Source organism: Pempheris klunzingeri, chromosome 18 (genome assembly GCF_042242105.1).
Source record: "Pempheris klunzingeri isolate RE-2024b chromosome 18, fPemKlu1.hap1, whole genome shotgun sequence".
NCBI classification, from domain to species: Eukaryota; Metazoa; Chordata; class Actinopteri; order Acropomatiformes; family Pempheridae; genus Pempheris; species Pempheris klunzingeri.
The window spans coordinates 413,867-439,026 of record NC_092029.1 but is presented as its reverse complement, the minus strand read 5'-3'; the positions used below and the strand labels follow the sequence as shown (position 1 = coordinate 439,026).

At 48.3% G+C, this 25,160-nt stretch overlaps 1 protein-coding gene across 6 annotated transcripts; it reads left to right on the top strand.

The window, feature by feature from the left end:
* The first annotated feature begins 1,581 nt into the window (after nucleotides 1–1,581).
* On the top strand, nucleotides 1,582–24,113 carry cep43 (centrosomal protein 43). Of its 6 annotated transcripts, none has more exons than XM_070848965.1 (20): nucleotides 1,582–1,721; nucleotides 2,334–2,387; nucleotides 3,958–4,012; nucleotides 6,045–6,133; nucleotides 7,677–7,799; nucleotides 8,223–8,249; nucleotides 10,226–10,282; nucleotides 10,373–10,443; nucleotides 10,953–11,014; nucleotides 11,517–11,578; nucleotides 12,882–12,959; nucleotides 13,861–13,914; nucleotides 15,975–16,159; nucleotides 19,257–19,319; nucleotides 20,376–20,453; nucleotides 21,450–21,592; nucleotides 22,187–22,261; nucleotides 22,887–22,920; nucleotides 23,305–23,392; nucleotides 23,921–24,113. In XM_070848965.1, exons 1-20 carry the CDS (start codon nucleotides 1,638–1,640, stop codon nucleotides 23,999–24,001), a joined length of 1,563 nt encoding a protein of 520 aa, XP_070705066.1. In that variant the 5' UTR covers nucleotides 1,582–1,637; the 3' UTR covers nucleotides 24,002–24,113. The 6 variants fall into 6 exon arrangements, with proteins under 6 accessions (XP_070705066.1, XP_070705067.1, XP_070705068.1 ...); XM_070848966.1 differs by lacking the exon at nucleotides 19,257–19,319 and adding an exon at nucleotides 17,050–17,097; XM_070848967.1 differs by lacking the exon at nucleotides 13,861–13,914.
* Nucleotides 24,114–25,160: the final 1,047 nt, after the last annotated feature.

Below are 25,160 nucleotides of genomic sequence, written 5' to 3'. Positions count from 1 at the left end.
TGTGTCTGAGGATGTTTCTGTCTGTGTCTGAGGATGTTTCTGTCTGTGTCTGAGGATGTTTCTGTCTGTGTCTCTGAGGATGTTTCTGTCTGTGTCTCTGAGGATGTTTCTGTCTGTGTCTGAGGATGTTTCTGTCTGTGTCTGAGGATGTTTCTGTCTGTCTCTGAGGATGTTTCTGTCTGTGTCTGAGGATGTTTCTGTCTGTGTCTCTGAGGATGTTTCTGTCTGTCTCTGAGGATGTTTCTGTCTGTGTCTCTGAGGATGTTTCTGTCTGTGTCTCTGAGGATGTTTCTGTCTGTGTCTGAGGATGTTTCTGTCTGTGTCTCTGAGGATGTTTCTGTCTGTGTCTGAGGATGTTTCTGTCTGTGTCTCTGATGATGTTTCTGTCTGTGTCTCTGAGGATGTTTCTGTCTGTGTCTGAGGATGTTTCTGTCTGTGTCTGAGGATGTTTCTGTCTGTGTCTCTGAGGATGTTTCTGTCTGTGTCTCTGAGGATGTTTCTGTCTGTGTCTGAGGATGTTTCTGTCTGTGTCTCTGAGGATGTTTCTGTCTGTCTCTGAGGATGTTTCTGTCTGTGTCTGAGGATGTTTCTGTCTGTCTCTGAGGATGTTTCTGTCTGTGTCTGAGGATGTTTCTGTCTGTGTCTGAGGATGTTTCTGTCTGTGTCTCTGAGGATGTTTCTGTCTGTCTCTGAGGATGTTTCTGTCTGTCTCTGAGGATGTTTCTGTCTGTGTCTCTGAGGATGTTTCTGTCTGTGTCTCTGAGGATGTTTCTGTCTGTGTCTGAGGATGTTTCTGTCTGTGTCTCTGAGGATGTTTCTGTCTGTGTCTCTGAGGATGTTTCTGTCTGTGTCTCTGAGGATGTTTCTGTCTGTGTCTGAGGATGTTTCTGTCTGTGTCTCTGAGGATGTTTCTGTCTGTGTCTCTGAGGATGTTTCTGTCTGTGTCTCTGAGGATGTTTCTGTCTGTGTCTGAGGATGTTTCTGTCTGTGTCTCTGAGGATGTTTCTGTCTGTGTCTCTGAGGATGTTTCTGTCTGTGTCTCTGAGGATGTTTCTGTCTGTGTCTGAGGATGTTTCTGTCTGTGTCTCTGAGGATGTTTCTGTCTGTCTCTGAGGATGTTTCTGTCTGTGTCTGAGGATGTTTCTGTCTGTGTCTGAGGATGTTTCTGTCTGTGTCTCTGAGGATGTTTCTGTCTGTGTCTCTGAGGATGTTTCTGTCTGTGTCTGAGGATGTTTCTGTCTGTGTCTCTGAGGATGTTTCTGTCTGTCTCTGAGGATGTTTCTGTCTGTGTCTGAGGATGTTTCTGTCTGTCTCTGAGGATGTTTCTGTCTGTGTCTCTGAGGATGTTTCTGTCTGTCTCTGAGGATGTTTCTGTCTGTGTCTCTGAGGATGTTTCTGTCTGTGTCTCTGAGGATGTTTCTGTCTGATCAGCTCTTCGTTCTCATTTTTCTCCTGGATGTTTTTTCTTTTTGGGGTCCACCAGGGGGCGCCAGTGTGCTTCTGAGCCGACTGTGAGCTGAGCTGAGATTAAACAGCAGAAGAAGAAACTTCCGCGTGGATTGTTTTGGTTTGTTGTCCTGACAGCAGCCGTTAGCCTCCGTTAGCCTCCGTTAGCCTCCAGGTAGCTTCAAGTAAACATGTCCGCTACTGAGGACGACACCGAACTGAGGGACCTGCTGATCCAGAACCTGGAGAACAGCGGAGTCCTCAACAAGCTCAAGGTCCGAAACACGCGCCCTAAAGTCACCTTTATTTACCGTTTACCAAACTAATGCTAGGCTAGGCTAGGCTAATGTTAGCCACAGAATTACACACAGTCCATAAAGTTACAGTGACGCAAGCTACATCCGTTTCAGGTGTGATTGCTTCTGGTGTTGTCGGGTGTTTGTTTCAGGTGTTTGTCGTAATTGTGCCGCTGTTACCAGTATTCAGCCGGAAGGGGAGAATACGGAACGTGTTGTGTAGCTAACTGTTAGCCTGAAGGCTAATGTGGCTAATGTTAGTTTTCCTAACAGAGATGGAAAGTAACTGAGAACTTTTACAACAGTACTGTAGTACAGGTGTTTTGAGGATTCTGCTCCTACAGCAGGCTGTAGTTACTTTACTATTGTACTCTTGGTGACAGCATTTCTACACATTACTGCTGTAAGAGATGTGCTCTCTGCCCGCCTGTACCTGGTTGGTCGTCACCTGTCTGTGTACCTGTCTGTCAGTGGTTGGTCGTCACCTGTCTGTGTACCTGTCTGTCAGTGGTTGGTCGTCACCTGTCTGTGTACCTGTCTGTCAGTGGTTGGTCGTCACCTGTGTGACTCCTGTCCTGTTTCCTCCTGCAGGCAGAGATGAGAGCAGCAGTCTTCCTCGCTATGGAGGACCAGGACAAACTGGAGGTGACTGTTAACCTCAGACGTTAGCTATGGACCCTGTTAGCTATGGACCCTGTTAGCTATGGACCCTGTTAGCTATGGACCCTGTTAGCTATGGACCCTGTTAGCTATGGACCCTGTTAATGTTGATCCTGTTAGCTATGGATCCTGTTAATGATGATCCTGTTAGCTATTGACCCTGTTAGCTATGGACCCTGTTAGCTATGGACCCTGTTAGCTATGGACCCTGTTAATGTTGATCCTGTTAGCTATGGATCCTGTTAATGATGATCCTGTTAGCTATTGATCCTGTTAATGTTGATCCTGTTAGCTATGGATCCTGTTAATGTTGATCCTGTTAGCTATGGATCCTGTTAATGTTGATTCTGTTAGCTATGGATCCTGTTAATGTTGATCCTGTTAGCTATGGATCCTGTCAGCTATGGATCCTGTTAATTTTGATTCTGTTAGCTATGGATCCTGTTAATGTTGATCCTGTTAGCTATGGATCCTGTTAATTTTGATCCTGTTAGCTATGGATCCTGTTAATGTTGATTCTGTTAGCTATGGATCCTGTTAATGTTGATCCTGTTAGCTATGGATCCTGTTAATGTTGATCCTGTTAGCTATGGATCCTGTGAATGGTGATCCTGTTAGCTATGGATCCTGTTAATGTTGATTCTGTTAGCTATGGATCCTGTTAATGTTGATCCTGTTAGCTATGGATCCAGTTAGCTATGGATCCTGTCAGCTATGGATCCTGTTAATGTTGATTCTGTTAGCTATGGATCCTGTTAATGTTGATCCTGTTAGCTATGGATCCTGTTAATGTTGATCCTGTTAGCTATGGATCCTGTGAATGGTGATCCTGTTAGCTATGGATCCTGTTAATGTTGATTCTGTTAGCTATGGATCCTGTTAATGTTGATCCTGTTAGCTATGGATCCAGTTAGCTATGGATCCTGTCAGCTATGGATCCTGTTAATTTTGATTCTGTTAGCTATGGATCCTGTTAATGTTGATCCTGTTAGCTATGGATCCTGTTAATTTTGATCCTGTTAGCTATGGATTCTGTTAGCTATGGATCCTGTTAATTTTGATCCTGTTAGCTATGGATTCTGTCAGCTATGGATCCTGGATCCTGTTAGCTATGGATCCTGTTAGCCTCAGACTCTGTTAACTATGGATCCAGTTAGCTATGGATCCTGTTAATGTTGATTCTGTTAATGTTGATCCTGTTAATTTTTATCCTGTTAGCTATGGATCCTGTTAATTTTGATCCTGTTAGCTATGGATTCTGTCAGCTATGGATCCTGGATCCTGTTAACTATGGATCCTGTTAATGATGATCCTGTTAGCTATGGATCCTATTAGCTATGGATCCTATTAATGTTGATCCTGTTAGCTATGGATCCAGTTAGCTATGGATCCTGGATCCTGTTAGCTATGGATCCTGTTAGCCTCAGACTCTGTTAACTATGGATCCAGTTAGCTATGGATCCTGTTAATGTTGATTCTGTTAGCTATGGATCCAGTTAGCTCGCCTGTTGTTTCTCTGAAAGTGATTGTTTACTTTGTTCTCCGCGTTTTTCAGAATAAACCTCCTCTGATCAACGAGAACCTGAAGAAAAGTCTGAGCACTAAGGACGGTGAGGGTTTCACTACGATCCCTCTACACATGTTTATCGCACCTGCTTCCTCATCTTCATCTGACTCTTCCTCTCATTGTTCAGTTTCGGGCCCAGTCTGTAGATTACTGTCATTTCATTAGAAACATTAGAAAACAATGAGAAAAGCCTGTCACGAGATCCTGGAGCCTGTGTCTCATTTTAGCAGAGTAACATTTGATCCAATCAGGAATGCAGAAAATCCTCCATCTGAGAACCTTTTGGTCTTTTTGCCTGGAAGAAAGAAGAGCTGGTCTAATAATCGATGCCTGATGGTGGCAGCTGTAGTTCACTTCCTTCACTGTCCCTGTGGATGAGAAGCTCCCAGTGTTTGTCCTCACGATGCCGGCCAGAGCTGATGTGGTTGTCGGTCTGTTGCCACCGGGTGGAGCCGTGGAGCCACCATGTGCCGACGTTCACGTTCAGCTGAATGTAGAAGCTCAGAAAGCTAACAGACTCTCAAACCACATTCCCAGAGCTACACACTGAACTAAAACACTCCTTTAAAACTCTGTGAGGAGTTCAGGTGTCTGTTCCCTCTGTGTTGTGTTCAGGTGTCTGTTCCCTCTCTGCTGTGTTCAGGTGTCTGTTCCCTCTGTGTGGCTGGTGTTGTGTTCAGGTGTCTGTTCCCTCTGTGTGGCTGGTGTTGTGTTCAGGTGTCTGTTCCCTCTCTGCTGTGTTCAGGTGTCTGTTCCCTCTGTGTGGCTGGTGTTGTGTTCAGGTGTCTGTTCCCTCTGTGTGGCTGGTGTTGTGTTCAGGTGTCTGTTCCCTCTGTGTGGCTGGTGTTGTGTTCAGGTGTCTGTTCCCTCTCTGCTGTGTTCAGGTGTCTGTTCCCTCTGTGTGGCTGGTGTTGTGTTCAGGTGTCTGTTCCCTCTCTGCTGTGTTCAGGTGTCTGTTCCCTCTGTGTGGCTGGTGTTGTGTTCAGGTGTCTGTTCCCTCTGTGTGGCTGGTGTTGTGTTCAGGTGTCTGTTCCCTCTGTGTGGCTGGTGTTGTGTTCAGGTGTCTGTTCCCTCTCTGCTGTGTTCAGGTGTCTGTTCCCTCTGTGTGGCTGGTGTTGTGTTCAGGTGTCTGTTCCCTCTCTGCTGTGTTCAGGTGTCTGTTCCCTCTGTGTGGCTGGTGTTGTGTTCAGGTGTCTGTTCCCTCTGTGTGGCTGGTGTTATGTTCAGGTGTCTGTTCCCTCTGTGTGGCTGGTGTTGTGTTCAGGTGTCTGTTCCCTCTCTGCTGTGTTCAGGTGTCTGTTCCCTCTGTGTGGCTGGTGTTATGTTCAGGTGTCTGTTCCCTCTGTGTGGCTGGTGTTGTGTTCAGGTGTCTGTTCCCTCTCTGCTGTGTTCAGGTGTCTGTTCCCTCTGTGTGGCTGGTGTTGTGTTCAGGTGTCTGTTCCCTCTCTGCTGTGTTCAGGTGTCTGTTCCCTCTGTGTGGCTGGTGTTGTGTTCAGGTGTCTGTTCCCTCTGTGTGGCTGGTGTTATGTTCAGGTGTCTGTTCCCTCTGTGTGGCTGGTGTTGTGTTCAGGTGTCTGTTCCCTCTCTGCTGTGTTCAGGTGTCTGTTCCCTCTGTGTGGCTGGTGTTGTGTTCAGGTGTCTGTTCCCTCTCTGCTGTGTTCAGGTGTCTGTTCCCTCTGTGTGGCTGGTGTTGTGTTCAGGTGTCTGTTCCCTCTCTGCTGTGTTCAGGTGTCTGTTCCCTCTGTGTGGCTGGTGTTGTGTTCAGGTGTCTGTTCCCTCTCTGCTGTGTTCAGGTGTCTGTTCCCTCTGTGTGGCTGGTGTTGTGTTCAGGTGTCTGTTCCCTCTGTGTGGCTGGTGTTATGTTCAGGTGTCTGTTCCCTCTGTGTGGCTGGTGTTGTGTTCAGGTGTCTGTTCCCTCTGTGTGGCTGGTGTTGTGTTCAGGTGTCTGTTCTCTCTCTCTGGCTCGTGCTGCGTTCCAGTGTTGTGTTCAGGTGCTGTATTCCAGTGTTGTGTTCAGGGCCCTGTCCTCCCTGCAGGCCTCAGACGCGTCCTGACTCAGTCTTGTCCCCCTGCAGGCCGCCTGGTAGCCAGTCTGATCCTGGACTTCCTGCAGGTCTTCAACCTGGACTTCAGTCTGGCCGTGTTCCAGCCAGAGATCAATGCGGTGAGTGTCTGAGCCGGTCTTTGTTTACCTGATGACAGAAGCAGATACCTGGCCGACTGTGTGGACAGAGAGTGACTATTGTGCAGCCGTCTGATGCTCGCTTGCTGTCTGTGATGGTGCATTCAAGGAGCCTTAAAGGAGCTGGATGTCTTTAAACCTCTGATGTTGACTCAGCTCGTGATGAGGATGTAAACAAACTAACTAGAGGTGACTAAGTGTTGACTTTAATGGATCATCTGACCTGTAGAGTTAAGGGTAACTCTGCTGTTTTTGACCCAGAGAGAGACCTGGAAGATCCTTTTGGTTTAACCACAAACAGTCGTTATATCGCTCTCTGCACACACACCAAACTACATTCACTAAAACAGGGATTTTAGAGAACGGGACACAGGAGCTGCTGCTCTGCTGCTGCCTCCATCAGGTGGTTAGTTTGTGTTACTGTGTGTCACACAAATATTGTTTTGGATCTGAACTGATCCTTTAAAACACCAAAAGTCTCACAGTAACACAGACACACTGACTGATGGAGGCAGCAGCAGAGCAGCAGCTCCTGTGTCCTGTTCTCTAAAATCCCTGTTTTAGTGAATGTAGTCTGGTGTGTGTGCTGTTTGTGGTTAAACCAAAAGGATCTTCCAGGTCTCTCTCTGTAGGGATCCTTTCCATGATGCTGTCACACACTTAGAATAACACTCTGAGCCTGTCAGTGGATCAAACAAGCTCTTTTAGTGGACCTACTGTGATCAGGTGTAACCCGTTAAGACATAGGACAGATCTCTGTAGCGTCTCCTGTGTTGAACTGTCCTCCATTGACGTCTGTCCTGATGTCTTTTGCCGTGTGTTGGTCTGTGTGTGTGTGTGTTGCTTTTTGTGTGTGTGTGTGTTGCTTTTTGTGTGTGTGTGTGTGTTGCTGTGTGTTGCTTTGTGTGTGTGTGTGTGTGTGCGTGTGTTGCTTTGTGTGTGTGTGTGTGTGTGTGTGTTGCTTTGTGTGTGTGTGTGTGTGTGTGTTGCTTTGTGTGTGTGTGTGTGTGTGTGTGTTGCTTTGTGTGTGTGTGTGTGTGTGTTGCTTTGTGTGTGTGTGTGTGTGTGTGTTGCTGTGTGTTGCTTTGTGTGTGTGTGTGTGTGTGTTGCTTTGTGTGTGTGTGTGTGTGTGTGTGTGTTGCTTTGTGTGTGTGTGTGTGTGTGTTGCTTTGTGTGTGTGTGTGTGTGTTGCTTTGTGTGTGTGTGTGTGTGTGTGTGTGTTGCTGTGTGTTGCTTTGTGTGTGTGTGTGTGTGTGTTGCTTTGTGTGTGTGTTGCTTTTTGTGTGTGTGTGTGTGTGTTGCTTTGTGTGTGTGTGTGTGTTGCTTTGTGTGTGTGTGTGTTGCTTTTTGTGTGTGTGTTGCTTTGTGTTGCTTTGTGTGTGTGTGTTGCTTTTTGTGTGTGTGTGTGTGTGTGTGTTGCTGTGTGTTGCTGTGTGTTGCTGTGTGTTGCTTTGTGTTGCTTTGTGTGTGTGTGTGTGCTGCTTTTTGTGTGTGTGTGTGCTGCTTTTTGTGTGTTTGTTTGCAGATGAACGGTCTGGACAGTCGGGACCTGGTGTGCAGAGACCTGGGTCTGTGTGAGTCTGAGGTGAACAGGAACTGTCCTCTGCTGCTGGAGCTCGTCAGGAGAGGACGACACAAACCCACTGAGGTGAGACGTTCAGGACCGTCACGACTGCAGGTCCTCTGACGTCCACCAGGTGCTGCCACACAGGGACTGTACTGAGGGACAGACTCTGCTTTATATTTCATCACGGTAGACGTACGACGCTACGCACACATGATGAGCTTACATCCCATGATGCCTTGCTGCAGATTAAACAAGCTAACAGGACATAAGGAGTTAAATGAGCTGAAACATCCACAGCATTGAAATGAGTTGGTACTGCAGGAAGGTTAGTCCAGGTACAACAGGAAGTACTGGTACAGCTCAGTCAGGTACAACAGGAAGTACTGGTACAGCTCAGTCAGGTACAACAGGAAGTACTGGTACTGCTCAGTCAGGTACAACAGGAAGTACTGGTACTGCTCTTTAACAGGTCCATAACTCCTCTGATTGTTTTTGTTTGGACAGGGAGACACACGAGGACACATCCCAAAGGTCAGTGTGTGTGTCTGTGTGTGTGTCAGTGTGTGTGTCAGTGTGTCAGTGTGTGTGTCAGTGTGTGTCTGTGTGTGTGTCAGTGTGTGTGTCAGTGTGTGTGTCAGTGTGTGTGTCAGTGTGTGTGTCAGTCAGTGTGTGTGTCAGTGTGTGTGTCAGTGTGTGTGTCAGTGTGTGTGTCAGTGTGTGTGTCAGTGTGTGTCTGCGTGTGTCTGCGTGTGTCTGCGTGTGTCTGCGTGTGTCAGTGTGTGTCAGTGTGTGTCAGTGTGTGTGTCAGTGTGTGTCTGTGCGTGTGTCAGTGTGTGTCTGTGCGTGTGTCAGTGTGTGTCTGTGCGTGTGTCAGTGTGTGTGTCAGTGTGTGTGTCAGTGTGTGTCTGTGCGTGTGTCAGTGTGTGTCTGTGCGTGTGTCAGTGTGTGTGTCAGTGTGTGTCAGTGTGTGTCAGTGTGTGTCAGTGTGTGTCAGTGTGTGTGTCAGTGTGTGTGTCAGTGTGTGTCAGTGTGTGTCTGTGCGTGTGTCAGTGTGTGTGTCAGTGTGTGTGTCAGTGTGTGTGTCAGTGTGTGTCAGTGTGTGTCAGTGTGTGTCTGTGTGTGTGTGTGTGTGTGTGTCAGTGTGTGTCAGTGTGTGTCAGTGTGTGTGTCAGTGTGTGTCTGTGTGTGTGTCAGTGTGTGTCTGTGTGTGTGTCAGTGTGTGTCAGTGTGTGTCTGTGTGTGTGTCAGTGTGTGTCTGTGCGTGTATCAGTGTGTGTCAGTGTGTGTCTGTGTGTGTGTCAGTGTGTGTCAGTGTGTGTCTGTGTGTGTGTGTGTCAGTGTGTGTCTGTGCGTGTGTCAGTGTGTGTCTGTGCGTGTGTCAGTGTGTGTCTGTGTGTGTGTCAGTGTGTGTCTGTGCGTGTGTCAGTGTGTGTCAGTGTGTGTCTGTGTGTGTGTCAGTGTGTGTCTGTGCGTGTGTCAGTGTGTGTCAGTGTGTGTCTGTGTGTGTGTCAGTGTGTGTCTGTGCGTGTGTCAGTGTGTGTGTCAGTGTGTGTCTGTGCGTGTGTCAGTGTGTGTCAGTGTGTGTGTCAGTGTGTGTCAGTGTGTGTGTCAGTGTGTGTGTCAGTGTGTGTCAGTGTGTGTGTCTGCGTGTGTCTGCGTGTGTCAGTGTATGTGTCAGTGTGTGTCAGTGTGTGTGTCAGTGTGTGTGTCAGTGTGTGTCTGTGCGTGTGTCAGTGTGTGTCTGTGCGTGTGTCAGTGTGTGTCAGTGTGTGTCTGTGTGTGTGTCAGTGTGTGTCTGTGCGTGTGTCAGTGTGTGTCTGTGCGTGTGTCAGTGTGTGTCTGTGCGTGTGTCAGTGTGTGTGTCAGTGTGTGTGTCAGTGTGTGTCAGTGTGTGTCAGTGTGTGTGTCAGTGTGTGTGTCAGTGTGTGTCAGTGTGTGTCTGTGCGTGTGTCAGTGTGTGTGTCAGTGTGTGTGTCAGTGTGTGTCAGTGTGTGTCAGTGTGTGTCTGTGTGTGTGTGTGTGTGTGTCAGTGTGTGTCAGTGTGTGTGTCAGTGTGTGTGTCAGTGTGTGTCTGTGCGTGTGTCAGTGTGTGTCAGTGTGTGTCTGTGTGTGTGTCAGTGTGTGTCTGTGCGTGTCAGTGTGTGTGTCAGTGTGTGTGTCAGTGTGTGTCAGTGTGTGTCAGTGTGTGTGTCAGTGTGTGTCTGTGCGTGTGTCAGTGTGTGTCTGTGTGTCAGTGTGTGTCTGTGCGTGTGTCAGTGTGTGTGTCAGTGTGTGTCTGTGCGTGTGTCAGTGTGTGTCAGTGTGTGTGTGTGTGTGTCAGTGTGTGTCTGTGTGTGTCAGTGTGTGTCTGTGCGTGTGTCTGTGCGTGTGTCTGTGCGTGTGTGCGTGCGTGCGTGTGTGTGTGTGTGTGTGTGTGTGTGTGTGTGTGTGTGTGTGTGTGTGTGTGTGTGTGTGTGTCTGTGTGTCTGTGTGTGTCAGTGTGAACCTTGCTGTCTGTCCTCTCGTAGGAGCCGTCACAGAAACAGGTCACACGCGCTCGGGAGAAGTTTGACTTTTACGACAAGGTGAATGTCCATCACCTGTGTGTGATGTCATCAGTCTGTAGCCAATCGGAGCCTGTGTTTCAGGGCTAATGCTGTTGTTTGACTCTGTAGGACGGCAGCGGCTCGGTCATGAAGGAAGACCTGAGGAGTGTTTTCACAGACCTGCTCCCCAGTTTGAACAAGTGGGTCTGAAACACAGCGACACACAGGCCCTGCTTATTAAAGGAGAAGTCCGCTGTTTTTACACCTGGGGCCAGTTTACACAGACACACACCTGGAAGATCCTCTGTTCAACCACAGTCACTCTTCAAATACACCAGACTACATTCACAAAAACACTCCATCTTCCAGGTCTCTCTCTGTAGGGATCCTTTCCATGATGCTGTCACACACTTAGAATAACACTCTGAGCCTGTCAGTGGATCAAACAAGCTCTTTTAGTGGACCTACTGTGATCAGGTGCAGTTGTCCCAAAGGATCACGTTGCAGCCATTGCAGCCCGTTTGGTGTCTGCTGGCTGAGGTGATCTACTGGACCAGTTCCAACACTTTTACTACCTACCAGTCACTCACACACCAGGATGTGGACAGAGAGGATCATGGGTAGAAACAGGGGAGTTCTCCTTTAACATGTTTCCTCACGTGTTAGTTAGGACAGAAGTGTAGCTGTGACGTCTCTTTGTGGCCTACAGGAACATGATGGAGAGATTCATCAGCGATGAGCTCAGAGCTGCAGACAAACCCTTCTCCAACAGTAAGAGACCCGCTCTCTGTCCTAAAGCACACCTCATGTCTGTGGGCAGCTGATCCGTGTCCGTGTTCCCCCTCCCCCCTCCCAGAGGATCAGACCGGTCATGCACACTGGGACACCATTTCTCTGTACAGGGCTGCTTTGTGTGCCGTCTGTGTCACATTAAAGGGTTAGTTCAGATTATTTGAAGTGTGGTTGTCTGAGCTCCTTCTCCATTGTCAGTGTATTACCTACATCGGATGATATTCAGCACCCCCCAGTCAAAGCTACCAGACTCCTTTGACAAAAACAGTTGATTTACCTCACAGCACACAGGAATTGCAGGTCTACTGCTGCCTCGATCGACCAACTGAGCATGTTACGGCGAGGTGACGTAGCTGATACAGGCCCACTTCAAATAATCTGAACTATTCCTTTAAGAGGCCCAAACCAGGAGACAGACAGAGAACCCGTTTCCCTCCGTGTTTATTCTCAGTTTACTGCCAGCTGTTTTGTGTCTCCACAGCGGTCGACTTCCAGCTGTTTCTGGGACTTTACAAGCGTCTCTTCGCTCAGTGCAGAAGTTTGGTGAGATTCAGACCGTTATCATCATTCAGTCATTTAAAGGAGTCGTCCAACATTTTCCTCACAATGCTTTGGTTTACTGGTGCCTTCAAGTGGGGTCTTGTTTACCGTCTTTATCATAGGAAGGCCCCCCTCCTGTGATATTCCTGATTTCAAAGTGGACATTTTCTGAAAGCGCAGAGTTCACAAGTTGTGATGTGTTGTTGACATTTCTGGAAATGATGGAGGCTGTGGACTCGAAACATTTGGTGTCTCTCAGGAACATGTTGATGTTCCCAGCGGCCTCACAGTTCCTGCATCAACGTCATGTTACCAGCTCGCTAGCTAGCTAAACTGTTAGCCATCGTGGCTTCTAGAAGACGACAGCAAGAAGTCTTTTGGCGTCCATGTTGCCGAGCAGTGTTGCCAAGCAACTGTGTTCTCATGACATACGTGTACACAACTGACCACAAGTCACAAGTTCCATTTGAAGGCAGCATGTAACCAAACACCTGCAGAACTGAAGACACTCCCATCAGCCTCAGCTGGTCTCTGTGTTTACTGCTAACTGGCTAATGTTAACATGCTAAGCTAAGATGGTGAACTTTGTGAATATTCTACTTGTTAATTTAAAACTAATTACTAAACTGAAACTTATGAGTCAGTAGCTGAGCTGCAGACTGAGTGTCAGCTGATCTCCGTCCACTCTGTCTGAGCCACAGAGAGCACAGACATGAGGAGATGGATGTGATCCACCTTTATCCTGCAGCATCCAGCTGATCAATAAGGTCCCTCAGTGACCCCCCAGTGGCCAGGGTCTCCAGGTCAGCAGATCACCAGGAAATATTTTACTGTTCAGTCCTGTTCTGCTAACACTATGCTAGCTAGCATTAGCATTAGCAAAATAAGCTAAGCCAACACAGGGTCAGAAACACTGGGGACTCATTTCGCACATTAGCGTGTAACGTTAGCATGTAGCTTGGAGCCATAAAACTCTTCTATCAGGATCTTTTTCAGGACCTGGTGGGAACAGATCGGAGATCAGACGTGGGATTTGATCTAGGAGACTCCACAGCGTCTCTGTGGCAGTGTTTTTAGTGAAAACCTTTTTGTGTCAGTGCGACGCTGTCGTGGGACAACAGATTGTTTTCCACCAAAAGAGCCGCAGTGATGAGAGCAACTCTGGATGACGTGTTGCTGATCTGATCCGTCGTCGCTGTGAGCTTGTTAGCATGCTGACATTAGCATTTAGCTGAGATGTTAGCATGGCTGCCCGTGAGTAAGTGGAGTCGTGTTTCCGGCTGTGACGTCTGGCGTCTTTGTTCAGGTGGTTCAGGAGGCCGACGTCAGTCAACAACAGGGTCGAGTTCCTGAGGAGAAAATCAGCTCTCCGTCCGTCAGCAAGGTACGCCTGGACTCATGTGCTGAGTGTGAAAACACCCACGCTGGATGAACGAACGAACGAATGAACGAACGAGAGGCATTTTAATGTGTTTAATTTGGCAGGTTTTCTCCTTACTGTGTTTTTGCACGTTAACCGTCTGTCAGGTTTTGTTCCTTTGTCTCGTTAAAATGTAAACACAGTTAAACCCGTCAAGTGTTCTCAGATACTAAAGGGTGAGATAACAGGTGAGCCGCCCGTCGGGTTCGTTAGTTTTGTAATGGGAACATTTAAACCCAACAAAACAAAAGTCCACACGTCTGTTCCAGGAAGGGAAAGTCAGGAAATTCTACATTTGACAGAGTTGAACCCCGTGATAGATTATCAGGTGTGTGAAGGTGTTTCCACCAAATGTGAAGGGAATTTTTCCTGCCAGCAAATACAGTCGATGCAAAGACACAAACAGATGCAGGAGATGCAAAAGATGGGAGTGATGCAATGCAGTTAGCAGAAGCAGCACTAGCATTAGCCCCAGTTAGCAGAAGCAGCACTAGCATTAGCCCCAGTTAGCAGAAGTAGCACTAGCATTAGCCCCAGTTAGCAGAAGCAGCACTAGCATTAGCCCCAGTTAGCAGAAGCAGCACTAGCATTAGCCCCAGTTAGCAGAAGTAGCACTAGCATTAGCCCCAGTTAGCAGAAGCAGCACTAGCATTAGCCCCAGTTAGCAGAAGCAGCACTAGCATTAGCCCCAGTTAGCAGAAGCAGCACTAGCATTAGCTCATCAGCTCATCAGCTCTCCTATCATTGTGTTTAAATGATGTTAAAAATGATCTGGCGTTTAGTGGAAATAAGGCTTAACAGCTGACAGTGTCTCAGGTGTGTCTCAGGTGTGTCTCAGGTGTGTCCCTGTCCCTGTCGTGTACAGATCCCCAGGTATAAAGGCCAGAGTCACAGAGGACAAAGTCAGACGGCAGTCCAGGTAACTTTGTGTCGAGCAGATATGAAGACACTGAGCTTCACGCTAACACTCCCACGATGAAGCACCGCCGCCACTAACTCTGACATCCAGCCGCTGCTTCCATTTCTTTACAGACGTTTCACAAACCTGAATCCAAATCACTGACAATGACCTTATTGGCCTCAGCAGGACACTGGCGTCCCTTACTCTGTTCACCTGAGGGCTGCTCGCTAACGGTCGCTCTGCCTCACTCTGTCAGTGTCAGTAGCTCTGGTCCTGGTCGACTATGAGACATCAGATCCCATAACTCCTCGTGTGTTGATGTTATGATCCCATCAACATGTGAGCGTCACAGTTTAGTTGTGTCACACTGTACTTAAAGGGCCACTCCACTGTTTCTACCCATGATCCTCCATCAGTCGGTGTGTGTGTGTGTGTGTGTGTAAAATGACCCACTAGTGGACCTACTGTGATCAGGTGCAGTTGTCCCAAAGGACCAGGATGTGGACAGAGAGGATCATGGGTAGAAACAGTGGAGTGGCCCTTTAATGATGACATAAAGTCAGACACAAGAGTTTGATTTGACTCTTTGTTCATTGATCTGTATGTTTTTCTGGCTGAGCCTAAACCTACATGTTCAGAATCACTCCAGATGACTAATACCTGTGTGAAAGTACACGTGTTCACTTTCAGGGTGACGTTCTCACTAAAGTCTGTGTCAGCGGTGTGCTCTGACCCGAGTTCCACCTGAAGGAGGAGCCTGCAGACACGAATCAGGGCTGAAAGTGTACCTCCACCTCCGCTTTTCAGATTAAAAACCAAAAAAGGAAATGAATTTATTTTTAGTTTTATTGACAGTTAATATTATCCCCAAAAGATTTGGGGATCAAACGGCAGCATTAAATGACAAATACAACATTATCTGTCGTCTCTGTTGAGGAAACCAAACAAGTTAAAAACCGAGCCGAGCTTAATCAGTCACCTCTTTATCATTTCTAGTCCGGTTTCAGTGCGACAGTGTTACAATTCATTATAATGATTCTGATTTACTGACAGAATCCCAACAGTCAGTCAGACCTTCAGGTGGAGCTAACACCTGCACTAGATGGCTGTAAATATTTACAACAACTCATTTCTACAGAACAACTGCTTCTAATTTAGAGACGATAAAACTCCACATAGTGAACACTGATGTTAGCGCAATGCTAAGCTAAGTTAGCAGGAGGCTAAGTTAGCGGAAAAGGGCTGGTGTTAAATCGCTGAGCACTGTAATCGCCTGCAGGACAGCGGCTCAGCTGAGGCCTTCAGACGATCACAGCGATATTGTTTCTGTTTATTGATTATTTCTCATCACTTCTGCAGTCGGTGCTCATCAGTGTCTCTGACCTCACCTTCTGTGGCTGCTTCAAATTAAAAGTCTACCAAGAAATGGAGACTTTTAATGCGAAAGGTGTTTGTGAGGTTGTGAAGTTCAACCAGCTACTCGACTGTTTGATGGATGGAATACTAAGAGCACCAGACGGCAGCGTTCCCATCGTCTACTGCAGTAACAGTCCGAACGCCACGCTGTACCAATACTACATTACAGTGAAGCAAAAGTACTGAAGTTTGGACACCAAGTGTACTTAAAGTATTAAGAGGACCGACAGAGTGAATCCTGTCAGTGTTTTATGATGATATGATAATCAAAGACAAATAGAACTAACTAACTACGTGTACCGAGGACAGTCAGAGTTCATCAATAACTGTCTCTGTCAACCTGCTTTAGTTTTTGCTTTTGAGTGGAAACACTGAAAATGCAGGAGAGCCAAAGAAGCTGGAACATCACAACAGACCAGAGCAGGAAGAAAACAAACGTTTTCATTGGACGATTTTCTGGAAATTCAGCCAAAATTTGTACTAAGTCTGGTTGGAGGCTCGACTTTATGTCTACTGTCGTGAGAACACGGAGGGACATTCAGTATAACTGCGTCATATGAATAATGAAAAGATGTTTTAGTCGACTGGATCGGCGGCCGTCTGCGTTTGACCTCTGAACCTCTGAGTCTGTCTGTCTGTCATGTCTTGGTGTCCTCCGTCAGGACTCGGGGGGTGTGGTCTCTCTGGGGAAAGGAGACTTCCAGCAGCAGGCGTCCGACCACAGGACCGCCTCCTCCGGCCTTAGGAGGGAGTGTCTGGACCTGGACCTGGAGGTGGAGGATGACCCTGATGACGGAGATTCCTTCTTCGACGACCCGCTGCCCAAACCACAGAAGACCTACGGCTGGTGAGGATACCTGAGCTTTCACCTGTCAGCAGTCACACCTGAGGACACGCTGACCAGGATGACCTCAGCTTCCTGTAGTCAGCTGCCTCGTTGTGATTGGGTCAGTCTTGGTCTGTTTCTCCCCCTGGTCCTCTGTGTCCACATCCTGGTGTGTGAGTGACTGGTAGGTAGTAAAAGTGTTGGAACTGGTCCAGTAGATCACCTCAGCCAGCAGACACCAAACGGGCTGCAATGGCTGCAACGTGGTCCTTTGGGACAACTGCACCTGATCACAGTAGGTCCACTAAAAGAGCTTGTTTGATCCACTGACAGGCTCAGAGTGTTATTCTAAGTGTGTGACAGCATCATGGAAAGGATCCCTACAGAGAGAGACCTGGAAGATCCTTTTGGTTTAACCACAAACAGCACACACACCAGACTACATTCACTAAAACAGGGATTTTAGAGAACAGGACACAGGAGCTGCTGCTCTGCTGCTGCCTCCATCAGTCAGTGTGTGTGTGTTTTACTGTGTGTTACACAGATGTTGTGTTTGATCTGAACTGATCCTTTAAAACAGCAAAGTCACAGAAACTACCTGATGGAGGCAGCAGCAGAGCAGCAGCTCCTGAGTCCTGTTCTCTAAAATCCCTGTTTTAGTGAATGTAGTCTGGTGTGTGTGCAGAGAGCGATATAACGGCTGTTTGTGGTTAAACCAAAAGGATCAGATAGGACTCAGTTACCCCAAAAAAGAGACCGGTCAAACACAAGGAGCCCTGAATAAGAATGTAGATGAGCATCAGCATTCATGAATGCAGAACTGACTATATGTGGAGGTGGTTTTAGGTGTCACTGTGTCTGTCTGCTCTGAGATGGTCTGTTCTCTGTGTTTCTCTGCTGCCTCCTTTAAGTCCTCTGGGAGAAAAGGACTCATCAGAGAGGATGAACAGTCAGAAAGAGTAAGTATCACGTGTGAAACAGTGAGAGGGGTGAACATCCTAAACATGACTGCAGCTGCACCCTGAGCTTTTGACCCTGTCACACAGCCTTCGTCAGTGAACCCGTGTAGAAGGGCAACATGGATGCTCCTCTCTCTGAGGGGACCTGTGACTGGACAAAGGCCAGTTTAGTGTCAGAGCAGCTGATCTACAGCATGATGAAGGTTATTATGGGATGTTTAAACAGGGACACCAAAGATAAACTGACTTCAGCTTTAACAGAGACCACAGGATGGAGTTCTGTCTCATTCGACCATCATTAAAACGCACTGAAGCGAAACATTTCATCCTCTAAGAGTCCGACTGACTAACTAGTTAAAACTCCAGAGAGCGGCGGCTCATTACTTTGTGGCTTCAGGGCCTGAGATGATTAAGAGGACATCTTCACCTTTCTGATGAAGTGCCGGAGACTGTGCCGCTCCCCGTCGCTCCTGTCTCTTCTTCGGTGGTGTCCGATCCTGTCTGTGGCGCCCTGATAACGACACGTTTCCTCTGATCGTGTTTTAATTGGTTTAGTGTCAGAGCAGCTCGTTAGCAGTCAGGGCTCATTCCTCACTGAAACGTTGGGTCAGATTTTGTTTTGTTAGATCTTCTGTCACTTCAGCTGACATCATCTGAGCAGCTGAGCACTGATTGATCCTATCTGTGATCTGTGATCTGTATCCTCTCTGTGTGGGTTTGGACCGTGATGTCACCGTGATGTCACCGTGATGTCACCGTGATGTCACCTGTCAGTTTGTGGACCGCCGTTTTGAAGCCTTTAGTTTGTCATTTTCAAAATCACATCTTGATTTTGGATCCAGAAATGACTCTGGTGTTCTTCCTCTCCTCTGATCGGTTATGGTTAGACAGATGTAAATTTAAAAGTAATCAATAATGGAGCGGCAGCTTGTCTCTCGTGTTTCTCTGTCGTTGGTTTGTGGATCCCGTCGGGGCCCTGCGGTCTAGATACTGGGTCTTACATCCTGGTCGGCAGCCGTCTGGTTGGTAGTCATGGTAACAGGTGGCTGCTACAAACGTCTACTCATCTGAAGCTATGCTAACGTTAGCGTTAGCCGACACAGCTGTTTCATTTGGAGCGAGACGTTAAATCACCACATTGAAGCTAATGATGCTAACAGGTCAGTAAGCTAATCTGCTTCTGCTGTCCTCACCCTGTACGTCCCACCTGTCCAGGTGTGTCTGTCCGCACACTCATGTCTGTCCTCTGATGTCACTACTTTATCTTTAATTCCTTTGAATCTCTGTTATACTTCCTGTTCTTCTCTCCTTATGTCCCCCCTACCTGTCCTCTCTACCTGTCCTCTCTACCTGTCCTCTCTACCTGCCCCCCTACCTGCCCTCTCTACCTGTCCCCCCTACCTGTCCTCTCTACCTGTCCTCTCTACCTGTCCCCCCTACCTGTCCCCCCTACCTGTCCTCTCTACCTGTCCCCCCTACCTGTCCTCTCTACCTGTCCCCCCTACCTGTCCCCCCTACCTGTCCCCTCTACCTGTCCCCCCTACCTGTCCTCTCTACCTGTCCCCTCTACCTGTCCCCCCTACCTGTCCCCCCTACCTGTCCTCTCTACCTGTCCCCCCTACCTGTCCTCTCTACCTGTCCTCTCTACCTGTCCCCCCTACCTGTCCCCCCTACCTGTCCTCTCTACCTGCCCCATCCTACCTGTCCTCTCTACCTGTCCCCCCTACCTGTCCCCCCTACCTGTCCCCCCTACCTGTCCTCTCTACCTGCCCCATCCTACCTGTCCTCTCTACCTGCCCCCCTACCTGTCCTCTCTACCTGCCCCATCCTACCTGTCCTCTCTACCTGCCCCCCTACCTGTCCTCTCTACCTGCCCCCCTACCTGTCCTCTCTACCTGCCCCCCTACCTGTCCTCTCTACCTGCCCCATCCTACCTGTCCTCTCTACCTGCCCCCCTACCTGTCCTCTCTACCTGCCCCCCTACCTGTCCTCTCTACCTGCCCCATCCTACCTGTCCTCTCTACCTGCCCCCCTACCTGTCCTCTCTACCTGCCCCATCCTACCTGTCCTCTCTACCTGCCCCCCTACCTGTCCTCTCTACCTGCCCCCCTACCTGTCCCCTCTACCTGCCCCCCCACCTGTGGTGTTGTCCCTCTGAGGGAGGAGGAGTGTCTCTCTGGCGTGGTCCAGCCCCCCATGAGGCGAGACAAAAGCCTCAGCGAGTGAGTCTGCATGTCTGCACGCCTGCTGGCCTCCGGTCAGCTGACATGGACTCACACGTGATTGGTCGGTTTTGGCGCGAGGGCTCGTCCACACAGATCCAGATCCAGATCCAGGAGGACCTCCTTTGTCTCACTGCCCGCCTGGATCTGGTGTTTCTGTCTGAACGGGTCCTGAGGCGGCGCTCACATGAGACATCTGGTCAACGTTTTAGTCGAGCCAGAAATAACTGAGACTTCCTGAAAGAAGGGAGAACTCCCCTTTTAACGGGAGGAACTCTGCCAGATAATAATGGATAATGATAATAGTAACAGAAACGGTGGGACGACTACGGTCCCCTTTTGAGGAGCTTCTCAGTCATTTTCTGACAATAGAACATTTCTAGAAAATGTGCAGCATGAAGGCAAACCAGGTGAAGCTGAGGGACAGAAATCAGAGCCGAGAATCTCTTCTGTCAGCAGATGGTGTCTCCGTCTCTGACCGGTCGGACTGGTGTTCAGCTCCTGTGCTGAGTCGGTGGCGTCGTCCTAAATACGGTGAAATGAACAGGATGTTGTCCGTTGACAGTTTCTCATGTGAGACGGCCGACTGACCGCCTGGAGACGCCCAGAGCTGCTCTGCTGACTCTGACGGTGACGGAAAGTGTGTCTGACGGCACGGGATCAGACTCAAAACCAGCGTGAAGCCCAGTGGGACGACTGTAACCGAGTCAGGTTCCACTTCATCAAACTCTAACGATGTCTGAGGAGGAACTGGGTCGCTGAGGCCAAAGCGAAGAGTCAGCGAGCCGCTCCGGGTGTCCTCCATCCTCACTTATATTCACAAACAACTCTGAGAAGAACCGAAACACTAAACCGTCCTGAATGTCACATGACCTGAACATGAGTTTAACTGGGTCTGATACTGCCTGCATGAGTGTGTGCATGGACGCCTAAATCTGTGAGGACACTTAGTAAAATTGGGGACACGTCTTTGGAAGTAATGTTTTTGGACGTGAGGAGAGGACTCTGTCTTCCATCATCTCTGACCTTTTTTCTCTCTGCCCCCCCCGGTCTCAGTCTATCTGTCCTGGCTGTGGACTCAGAGGACGAGCGAGATGATCCTCTCTCTGATCGCAGTCACACCTCTGAGCTCAGGTGAGCGACAGGCATCAGGTGACATCAGGGGCAGGGGGTAAACAACAGGAAGTGGGTTACTGTCATTGGTCAGCAGGTGGCGCTGCAGCAGAGACACACAGCTCACTGAGGACGTCATCATGTGACGTCCCTCCAGAATAAAGCTCCAGAAAACAGAGGCTGCAGAACCTCATAGAGAACCTGTCAGTTTTTAAGGTTCCTTCAGTCTCTCAGTGATCCACTGATGGTCTGAACATCCAGGGGTTCATCCTCTGCAGACAGAAGCTGCTGTCTGAACATCCAGGGGTTCATCCTCTGCAGACAGGAGCTGCTGTCTGAACATCCAGGGGTTCGTCCTCTGCAGACAGGAGCTGCTGTCTGAACATCCAGGGGTTCGTCCTCTGCAGACAGGAGCTGCTGTCTGAACATCCAGGGGTTCGTCCTCTGCAGACAGGAGCTGCTGTCTGAACATCCAGGGGTTCATCCTCTGCAGACAGGAGCTGCTGTCTGAACATCCAGGGGTTCGTCCTCTGCAGACAGGAGCTGCTGTCTGAACATCCAGGGGTTCGTCCTCTGCAGACAGGAGCTGCTGTCTGAACATCCAGGGGTTCGTCCTCTGCAGACAGGAGCTGCTGTCTGAACATCCAGGGGTTCGTCCTCTGCAGACAGGAGCTGCTGTCTGAACATCCAGGGGTTCGTCCTCTGCAGACAGGAGCTGCTGTCTGAACATCCAGGGGTTCATCCTCTGCAGACAGGAGCTGCTGTCTGAACATCCAGGGGTTCGTCCTCTGCAGACAGGAGCTGCTGTCTGAACATCCAGGGGTTCATCCTCTGCAGACAGGATGACTAATATAGGCTAAAAAACTCATGGCAACATTATACTTCATGTTTTCCTGAAGCATCATGGGAAACGTAGTGATCAAACTTAAAGTGAGCTTATCAACACCCTCTCATGTTCCTGTCTGTCCCGTCCTGAACCTCCATCCTCTGGCTGACGAAGTGCTGTTTGTATCCCAGGAAGGTGGAGCCGTCCAGGGCCAGAGAGAGCCCAGCAGGGTCCTTGTCAGAGGCCCCCAGACCAGGAGGAGCAGGTGGAGGAGCAGGAGGAGCAGGAGGAGGAGGAGGAGGCAGCGTGTCGGAGCAGAGCCACAGCAGGAACGGTCAGAGTTCAACCAACAGTGATGCTGTTTCAAACTGAACATGTGGGACTCTATAGCCCCCCCCCCCCAACAACAACCTGAATGATCCTGATCGATCTGTTCTCAGAGTCTGAATAGTCAGTCTGAGAGACTGGAGAATGCTTGATTTAATGATAATGATCATTTTATTGGAGTAGCACTTCTAAAGGTGGAGGCAGGATCATTTGTTCAAACAAAGGAGGAAGAGACTCGGATGGCAGGAGAGTGAAAAGGCATTAAAACAACAAAGGATTCTAAGGGAGGACAGATATGATTCAAGTAAAAGATAAAAACCAACACAAAGTAATGAAACAGGTTTGGAAAGCGAGCGTTCATCACATGACATCAGTTGATATGAGCAGAGACTTACTTTACCTGGAAAATGCTTGAGAAGTGCTTGAATTTCACTCTTAAAACCCCTGATGTAAGGTTAGTCCTGAAGGTGGCACTGGAGGAGAGATAGTCACTAAGATCAAAAGGGTTCATCCTCTGTGGAGCCAGCATCTCATCGGTGTGGCCAGTGGTTATTCATCATCCAGAGTTTGTGTGTGATGAAGATGATGTTTCCTCCTGCAGGAGCGTCGAACTCCAGAGAGCGAGGATCCAGAGACCTGAAGGCCCCGAACGATAAAACTGGATCTCTGCATTTAGGTACGACTCAGACCGAAGCCCCAGAGGATACATCCTGTCCGTTACACTGTCCAGATCCTTTTGGTTTAACCACAAACAGCCGTTCTATCGCTCTCTGCACACACACCAGACTACATTCACTAAAACAGGGATTTTAGAGCTGCTGCTCCATCAGTCAGTGTGTTGGTGTTGTTGTAGGACTTTGGTGTTTTAAATGGTTATTTGGAGCCAAACAAACCCTTTTAAACACCAAAGACATGTTCCCATGTTCTTTGAGGTAAGATAAGGGCCCAGGTTTAAAAATACGTGAGTTGTTCTTCAGTAGGGACAGTTATCAGTAAGTGTGAACGGGGATCAATATTAACCAGTAAGACTGTGATCAGCAGCAGTCCTGTCAGACTGAATATACCTCATGAAAGGTTTATTGTGTGTGTGATAGTTACACATCGAGTTAAGCAAAATCTTTTTTATAGTAGCATAAAGCAGTAAAGGTCTTTGTAATTTATTAAGAAATGAGTGTCATCTGCAAACATCTGAATAATCAGATTTCAGATGGAAAAAAACAGGTCAGACTAAGTGAGTTCAGAATTAAATTATTAAAATATTTTAATTTCACAAAATAAACTTCTTAAACTTTGTTTCACAGATGACGATGTTGAATACGACGATGACTTTAACAGGTAAGACCCGCGACGTGTTCTGTTAGTGTGTCCGTCACACTCAGCTGGGACTTCTGTTCATTCTGTGGTCAAACTGCTGCTGCTGACGTCAGTATTAAAGGAACTGGACGCATATTTTCTGTAAAAGAGACTTTTTTTAAATAAAAACATGTTTGCTGTCGGCAGGACATGGTGAAGCTTTAGTCACGTGTCCTTTGCTCTGATTGGCTGTCGGTCTGTCCAGTTGCCTCCAGAGAGACTTTTGCTTCCTCTTGGAAGCGGTTCAGACGGTATTTATTGGTGTGGTGATGTTATCGGTGGATTTAAAGCAGGGAGAGAAAAGAAAAGCTTCTTAGACTGACGGAGGGAACAGAAGATCACTCTGATGCTCTCCTCCTCCCCCAGCCATCGGTCCGATCTGTCCAGGAGTGAGCTGAGTATCGGCGAGGAGATCGAGGAGGTTTCCATCGAGGGACCAGACAACAGCGACAAGGTGACCCCCCCCCCCCCCCCCCGTGTGGCCTCTTTACCTTTTTCTGTTCTCTGCTGATTCCTGTCAGTCTGTCTGTCTGTCTCAGCTGTGTGGTCGATTCTTTTACACTGAATAATAACATATATACTTGTGTATTTATTGATCCGATTTATTTCTAGAACACATCTAAAAGGCAGCTACATGACACACAGCAGCCACTCTGTTATTGTTACTGACCTCAGAAAGTAGAACTAGAACAGTTCAGATCTCTTCTGGAGATCTTTAGATCCACTGTTGTTCTGGATCAACATGTTCTCTGTCTTTCTTTAGTCTCCTCTGATGAACAACATGTCTGAAGTCTTTTCTCACTCATTCTGCTTTAGTGACTTCTGGAACCTTCTAGCTGAGGTTGGACACATTTTAGGGACATGAAGAAGCAGCAGCAGCGTTCAGAGAGTTCAGAGGGTTCCAGTCTTATTTGTGGTTCTCCGTGATGGACTGACTGTTTAAATGTCGACGCTGACGCTACTGTCACTGTTTGTTCTGCAGCTTGATGACACCACCCAGGACCTGAGCGTCTCCCAGCTCAGTCACAGCCACGGCACCGACTACATGGAGGAGGTGGTCTGACCCGCCCGTCGCCCAGCCCCTTGGGCTTTCCCATCATGCACCTCTTTGTACCGTCACTATTTAAACCTGTACAGTTTCAGTGAGCCAATAAACAGATTTGTTTGGAGACGCCGTTCGGTCTGACGTGTCTTTGCTGATGTTTTCAGAGCTGTGGGGTGTTTGAGGCGCGTGGAGGCGGCCTGGTGGGGAGTCCTGAGCCTTCACAACATCTCAGCAAGCGGCGTTCACATAAACACCCGTGTTCCTCCGTTATCCTGAGTGTGGTCCAGCTAATCCAAACACCAGCTTCACTTTTCACTCCAAATCAGTCGCACCATTTTGAAGCCTCAAGTTTGGCTTCATGGACGTCACCATCTTGGTTTTTTGGAGCCAGAAGTGATATTCCTTCCTCAAAGCCCTCCTCTGATTGGTCAGGTTCAGACAGGACCCTCTTCTGATTGGTCAGTGAGCAGGTAGCCCTGCCCCCCCCTTCCTGGTGTATCTTCCTCTAAATGGACCATAATTTACTAAATGAACATCCTGCTGTGCTGAAGAAGACTGTAAACTAGAGACTGAGAGCAGAAGCTCATGATACCGACCAATCAGAGGACGCTTCTTTACAGACTGATACCGACCAATCAGAGGACGCTTCTTTATAGACTGATACCGACCAATCAAAGGACGCTTCTTTATAGACTGATACCGACCAATCAGAGGACGCTTCTTTATACAGACTGATACCGACCAATCAGAGGACGCTTCTGTATACAGACTGATACCTACCAATCAGAGGACGCTTCTTTATACAGACTGATACCGACCAATCAAAGGACGCTTCTTTATAGACTGATACCGACCAATCAGAGGACGCTTCTTTATACAGACTGATACCGACCAATCAGAGGACGCTTCTTTACAGACTGATACCGACCAATCAGAGGACGCTTCTTTACACAGACTGATACCGACCAATCAGAGGACGCTTCTTTACACAGACTGATACCGACCAATCAGAGGACGCTTCTTTATACAGACTGATACCGACCAATCAGAGGACGCTTCTTTATACAGACTGATACCGACCAATCAGAGGACGCTTCTTTATACAGACTGATACCGACCAATCAGAGGACGCTTCTTTATACAGACTGATACCGACCAATCAGAGGACGCTTCTTTA